This window comes from Achroia grisella, unplaced genomic scaffold (genome assembly GCF_030625045.1).
Source record: "Achroia grisella isolate CSIRO2021 unplaced genomic scaffold, CSIRO_AGI_Agris_v1 utg3288, whole genome shotgun sequence".
Taxonomy (NCBI): Eukaryota; Metazoa; Arthropoda; class Insecta; order Lepidoptera; family Pyralidae; genus Achroia; species Achroia grisella.
Genome location: NW_026712800.1, coordinates 36,733 through 44,154, shown reverse-complemented (window position 1 = coordinate 44,154; position 7,422 = coordinate 36,733). Strand labels below are relative to the sequence as shown.

At 30.3% G+C, this 7,422-nt stretch overlaps 1 protein-coding gene across 1 annotated transcript; it reads right to left on the bottom strand.

Annotated features, from left to right (window-relative positions):
- Positions 1-263: 263 nt before the first annotated feature.
- LOC131843738 (spermatogenesis-defective protein 39 homolog) lies at positions 264-6,966 on the bottom strand. The gene is made up of 11 exons (XM_059192466.1): positions 6,711-6,966; positions 6,400-6,538; positions 5,490-5,680; positions 4,766-4,902; positions 4,188-4,215; positions 3,869-4,019; positions 2,970-3,106; positions 2,227-2,316; positions 1,565-1,720; positions 1,050-1,175; positions 264-564 (listed from the first exon to the last, which is right to left on the bottom strand). The coding sequence occupies exons 1-11, from the start codon at positions 6,777-6,779 to the stop codon at positions 544-546; spliced, it is 1,245 nt and encodes a 414-aa protein (XP_059048449.1). The 5' UTR covers positions 6,780-6,966; the 3' UTR covers positions 264-543.
- Between the last annotated feature and the right edge of the window lie 456 nt (positions 6,967-7,422).

Genomic DNA, 7,422 nt, shown 5'->3' with positions numbered 1-7,422 from the left:
GTTGACACTTACGATATTGACAGGTGTCTTTATAAACAAAATACTATAATTTTTTGTACCTAAACGAGTCGAGTGATATATTTATTTAATCTAAAGTATAGGACATACAGAACTAAACTCAACTCCATTACCATAACATAACTTTTTGCTACTTTATCTTTTTATACAACGGGTAGAGAAACAATTTGCACAGTTTAACGAATTTTATTTATAATAAATATTAAACATAATTCATTAATATACTTTTAATAATATGAGTTATAGACCATATCAGTCTTTATTTATTTTTATAACAAATAGTTGCAAAATATAAAAATTGTTTTTTATATACATATTACTTTTCCTTAATACAGGTAAGTATTGTATATTTTGATTTCATAATAACCATGTTCTTATGTAATTAAGTAAAAACAATACAACAGACAAAATAAATAAATAAATAGTCAATCGGATTACCACGAGTTCCTATAAGTCTATAGAAGCCCATGAATTTACCAACGACAGCTGCTGGGGATTGCCACTTCATCCACTATTAGTTCTATACTAGTTTTTCCATTTGATAGACTGAAACAATATAATAATAATTATGAAATTAAGTATAAGATTTAAATATCTTGAATTAGAGTTTATTTTAAAGTGCAAGAAAGAAGATTCCCAGCAGTGTTTCTGGAAACTCCTGAAAACGGTGAAGGTCTAGGTTGGTCAATCTTTACCCCACAATGGCAACTGAATTCTTAAACCCAGCTCTGCATGTGAAAGTTGTCGAAAATTTCTAAGAAGAAGTGGTAGGTATATGTAACTCTATTGACATATTTGTCATACCCACACTTCGCTCAGTCCAAGTTCGAATATCTTCATCAACCTTCCGCCGGCAGACAGATTAATTTAGTTTGTTATCAGTATTTGTATCACCGGAGAGTCAATCAAAAATTATAATTGACGACGAATTAATTTGTTGGTACTGATATAATTTGTATCACGACTATTCAGTACTAAGTCGCAGTAGTTCGCGCAACCAGTGCATGAAAAAAATTAATTATAATACATACCATATCCCTCAGGGTATTTTCAGCTAATATGTATTCTTCAGACTGTGGATTGAGCGTCATCTTGTAACCCGTTAATGCTATCCTATCTTTTTGCTTGGCAAATATCTCAATAACGACAGAATGTATCTGTAATTAATCAAAATTAAAAATTAAAAAATAGATTTAATTGATACTAGTGAACACTATTTATAAAAGAAATGGCACAATTTTTGTTTGATACTCAGCTCCTATTGACCGTCGGTATTTATCGAGGCAGGCTATATAGACTCGCGGTCTATATAGCCTGTCTCGATAAATACCTATGCAACCCCAAAATAATTTTTAAATTTCAACCAGTAATTCTTGAGATCATTGCGGTCAACCAAGCAAATTGTATACATTAAATGTTGGTCTATGATTTAGTGAACCTATTAATAATAAATTTTAAAGGAACTAAAGCGTAAATATTTGCAAAAGTACCTGATACAAGACACCTGAAAATAAACTAAATTATTTTCTTATTTTGATAATTTTACCTTATACATCTGAGCCAATCTCAGTCTATCGTCCGCACCGGCCACTTTGTTCACGCACGTGGCCATAAGTCTCGAACTAGCTTGTAACTCGCTCAATCGGCCTAGTAAAGTTTCTATTGGAATATGCGACGATACTGTGGTTCGGCCTAGCCAATCCTAAAAAAAATATATGTTTATATATATATGTATTTAACATATATATATTTTGTTAAAGAATAGAATATTTAGTCCTACTTATTTTATTAATATACCGCTCATTCGGAAGCTGTCTCATCACAAGAATAACGAGTAAGAAATTTACATTTTGCTTTTTTAAATAATACAATTGTAAGTTTGCATTTTTTTGTTGAATTGAAACTACCAACCAGCGTTAATTAAATACACAACCAACTAGTTGAGTAACTAATTAGGAGTAAATCGGTCGTAGTGATTAGAGCAGACCAGTCCCTACAAATACTCATTCACGAGTATGTCGAATGACTGATGATATGACATAAATAATCTTAGACCAAAGTAGACTTTATAAAAAATGCATGGAGTAGTCCGCCAAGCAGCTTGCTTTATAAGCTGTGTTCCGTTGAAAAAGCAATGAAGTAATAGGATAGGATATTGTATTGTGTGTTTGTGTATAGCATTGTACTGAATTATAATGCCCGAAATACCTTTTTCGTAAATAGTGACTCGACCACATCCCATTTGTGTAATTTTGCATGTACATTCAGCACAACCCAGTCATACTGTAGTGGAGTGATCTGAAATAATTGAAATATAAATTAATTTCTTAAATATTCATAATAATTTTAAAAACATGACAATTTAACTTTAATAATATACCCGCTGTTATCCACGACTTAGTACGCGTGGAATTTAACTTAATTTTTATTAAAATAAATTAAATTTCTAAAATAGAAATAGTTATTTCTTATAACATTTTTAATTAGTATATTGTAAATTCATTAACTGTCTGCGACTGAAAGACCCATCAAAATAGGTCTAGCTGTTTCAGAGATTAGCAAGAACAAACAGAAAGATGACGATTTTCTTTAATAAATTTTTGATGCAAGGTCTGTATATACTTTCATATGGATTTAGTGACACTTTTATTTTATTTATTTATCTATACAGCTATTTAAGAAGAATTGGAATTATATCTTTATGTAATTCCAAATCTTCATAAAAGGCTGGACGAATTTGGATGAAAATCTTTCAAGACGACGTCTTTCAAGTTGCTATTATAGTACTTTTCTATTACACTTTCCATTGCCTTTGGCTGCACCAACAGTCCCACACACATTAAAGATTGCATTGTATATCCCACATAATTAACGAATTGTGAACCGTGTGTTATCTAGATGAATAAATATCCGTCTAAAGAAATAAGTCATGGCATGAGTAATGCATATACCTGTTGCCGCTGACAGACAGTCATTGGAGACATCATATTACCAGCTGTCTCGTGCCAGTGGTGGGTACAGCAATATGCCAGGCAGTATAACGGCGACATATTGTTCAGTTCTTGTTTGTTGACATATTTCTGCCATTCTGTAACATAAAATATCTCAATTCAATATTGAAATGTGATGTAATGCATAATTTTGATTATTACTAACTAATTTTAAACTTTTTTATTCGTATAAAAAAAAATTAAATTTGTAATTCACGTTGAATAATAAAATATATAATATACTATACTAATGTTAGAAATTCCAAACCTTATCTGTTTGTTACCTAAAGTGCTACACAGATCTTAATGATAAATTGTAATCCGAGAAAGCACATCAACTGTCTTTTATATAAAAAAAATCTGACGAAATCGCGGGTAACTGTCAGTATAATATAAATACAAAGTATACCAAATACTAGAACTTGAAATAAGACACTGTAGTCTCATTATAGTTTATCTAAATTATAGGGTCATAGGCCTTCATTAAATCAATAAGTAATATTACAAATTACTGTCACCTAGGATAATTTGATAATGTTACATACCTTAAAATGTATGTAACATTATCAAATTATCCTAATCGGAATATTAGAAATATTACAAAATTATTGTAATTTTAGTGTTAATAATACAAGCCGTAAACAGTAGTGGTATGCGGTCAGATTCCACAGTATTGCCAATTAATAATAATAATAATAACCCTGGACAAGTAACATTACATACAAATAACAATTAACATCTACACCCATGCTAGGCAGAGCTTCTGCTACGGCTATTAAACAACTAATAGAAATGTTTAAATACTGTGCTAAACCTATACGACCGAGATGGTAAATTAAGGAATAAAAAAGTCATAGTACCTAATAGTTTAACATAATCAGCGACTAATTTTGACTGTTGTGCATCCACAGCGGGCTGGTTGAAATAATTCGCTAACAAGTTTGACATTTTCCTTATTAAGCCGTCAACGTTGTTGCCTTGAGTCTTCACGTAATGTTGGAATTGGTAAATCTGTAATGGATAATATTAATATTTAACATAAGAGGTATACTTTATACTTATACTCTGAAATAAATAAATATTTTTATATAACATAAGGAATCCATTGTTTTACAGTAATAGTAACAAAATGGCAGGGTTACTTGCATCAAGGAGTGTTGTAAAAACTTAGTTACTTACTGCAGCTTCTGAACTCCTTCCCAGCATTCTGTAATCAAAATTTATAATGGTAAGATATATATTTTTATAAATAAAATTAACTTGCAAAGGAGTAAAACTACTTGTAACTGCTTAAAACACTTAATGAACAAAAGAATAAACAGTGCAATATATTTAATACTATACAGCAATGGTATTATTTTATTAAAAAAAATATTTTATCATGTAGTTATTGCTATATTCTGTTAGAGACAGAAATAAACATTACAACACTATACTGCAGGACTAAGATGTTATGGTGACATAACATCTTAGTCCTGCAGTATAACAATGCATGATTGTACTACATTGTTTTCAGACTACTCTAATGTTGTTGGCCGCAGCTGGCCTTTATGGCTTCACTGGATGATACGTTGTACTACTGGTGTCATAATGATGACGTGATATCCGTGGCGCTCTTTAAGTTTATTGCCACTTAGCACAATAAGTTTTATAAAATAATGTTTTTTAATTTAATGTGTGTCAGAAAATATATATGAATACTTAATGTTACTTAATATCCATATATACTTAAATTTATCGAATTCCAAAATACTTACGTAAGTAAATCTGTCAATTCAGTGACCTTCCCCTCATTTTGCAAGAAACTTATATAGTGATTCAAAGCTAATGGGCGAGAAGATAGTAATTCATATACTAATTTTTTGTTCAGAGTCTGGATTAAAAACAGTACTACCTGAAAAAAACAATATTAAACTAGAAAACACTAACACCAAGAAATAATGAATAAACTTAATTTAATTAAACTCATTATTATTACACAATTAGATTCATGATTTGAATTTGTCAAAACTTTGTAGTTTGGTGAGGATGAATTTAATTATCTGCAATTGTCAAAAGTTTACTCATCGGTCAATTCTAGCCATGTAGGCCCAATATCAATAGTTTAGTTGGCTGCTTTAGTTAAGAATTCTACAAAAAGCTACCTTAATATCCAAGAAATAAAATAAAATTAATGACAGGGATGTAAATCACACCACACCACACCACATAAAACAAAGAATCAAAATTGGTGCAAAATTGGACATCATCCTAACCATCCATCATCCTAACATTCTAACCACCTAGGTGACTTCATTTGAATGATAGCATATGTCTTCCTTTATGTATGTTCACATTTCAATTCAATAAAGATTGTGTGAAAGTAACTACTTATATTACTAATATTAAGAAACGTGAAAAATTCAACAGAATAAATTTTACTGCATGTTTTGTGTCCTCATTATGATCTCATTTCTAATTTAGTTTAAGTTATATACATACACTCAGTATTGCATTCCCATCACCAATGGCAATTGCACCATCAAGTAACTCCTTTTTGCTCTTAATACTTCTATGGACATGTAGGGTACAGCTCCGCCCAAGAACCAATCTCTTGAGTGTCACCGCAACAGTTTCTTCAGATTCCAACTTCGTTACTTTATTTGGGTCTTTTCCAGATTGAGCTAGAAGGACTGAAATACAATTATAACTTAGATTTTACATTAAAGCACAATACAATACTATAACAAAATATTTTTATTTTTAGCATAATTAATGCATTTTAATGAAAGGCTTTGGTAATTTATAGAACACTATCTGACATTGCAAACATTGTTTTGTCATATAACTGAAAATTGCTATTAAAAATAGGGGTTGATGAAGATTTTGGTTTGTATGTATTTTTTAATGCCACATGAATGCATATAAAATTTCAGAAAAATTGGTCAAGCCATTACTGAGGAGTATGGTAACTAACATTGTGACACAAGAATTTTATATATAAGAAAATTAACCTTATATAAACTACCAGCTGTTTATCCGCAACATCATATGCATATAAATGTGACGCAATCTCTATCCAAGTCAAATTTCATTATGATTCATCATTGCCTTGCCTTTATCCCATTATTCGGGGTTGGTGCAGTATGTCATTCTCTTCCAATTCATTATGATTATATGATTTATTTAGCTATTTAATCATGAAAAGGTAACAGGCATACTTTTGAATTTATATTTGTATGGGTACATATCATTTTAAAGTATTAGGATTTTTTTAGACATATGACCAAGTCAAATGTATCTTGAAGTACAAATAACTGTGAGAAAAAACAAATCAAATTCTTTGAAATAATAATAAAAAAGAAATAAATATAGAAATATTAGGGATAATAAATTAAAAATTTAAACTTACTTAAATCTAGTACTTTAGGTGATACAAGACTGGACAACGGCAATAGCACACTCTTCACGTTACTGTTAGTGAAAATGCTATCTTCAGTTTTACCTATTGATGGTGTTTGACCAATTGCTATAATCTCTTGAGCTGATAACTGGAAAATGAATGACAACATTCATAAAAAAAATTAAAAAAAAATGTAAAATTTACTTCATTTCCTATAAACAAATTAATAAAAACAACTAGACATGAACTTGAATATATATTTAAAGATCTGGGGAATCTTCGATAAGACAGAAATAAATAAATAAAAAGAAAGAACATACAACATCATCGTCGAAACTCAGTGCCTGCGCTTTTGTTTCACTTGTATTCCAGTAATCATCGTCATCCATTATTGAATAAAAGTATTAAAATCGAATGTTTATCAGACTACATGAAATGAGACTTGTTATTACAAGAAATTAGAATTTTAATATTTTATAGTTATTTATTGTAAGTAAACAATGCAAACACGACATCAAAATATTGTGTACCAGCTGTCAGTCTAGTCTGGGCAGTCAGTTCGATGAAATGTTCGATGATGAAAAGACATGATTAATCGATTGACGGAAGAGTAGGTACTAACCAAATGACGTCAGTAACAAAACTCATCTTTTTTTTTTGCACTGGTTCTGGCAATATTTTGTGTATTTTTTTGTGGTATATCTTGAGTAATAGTATAATTCTTAGATTTCTTAGTTCGATATTAAGCACCCGGGTGCGGTTAGTTGACAAAATTATGGCGGCGTGCAACAGTAGAGGTTGAGCTGTCAGCCGACCACACAACTTTTGAAATAACTTCTTAATGTAGGTACCTGCAAGTGGAGCACTTGTATGGCAATTCAAATTTTCAATTAACTCTCCAGTGATCAATTACACCAAGTAACTAAGTAGGTTTTTTACGATATTAAAGAGAAGAAAATTAATGAAGCACTAAAAAATAACACATATTTAGGTGAAGGAGAATAATGATCTTACTGCTAACAATGTACTATG

Excerpts from the sequence above, each read along its gene's own strand:
- LOC131843738 (XM_059192466.1), bottom strand. The coding sequence starts at position 6,779 with ATGGATGACGATGATTACTGGAATACAAGTGAAACAAAAGCGCAGGCA. Across the intron at positions 2,317-2,969 it reads CTGTCTGTCAGCGGCAACAG|ATCACTCCACTACAGTATGA; the intron begins GTATATGCATTA and ends CAATTATTTCAG. Across the intron at positions 565-1,049 it reads AAAATACCCTGAGGGATATG|TCTATCAAATGGAAAAACTA; the intron begins GTATGTATTATA and ends ATATTGTTTCAG.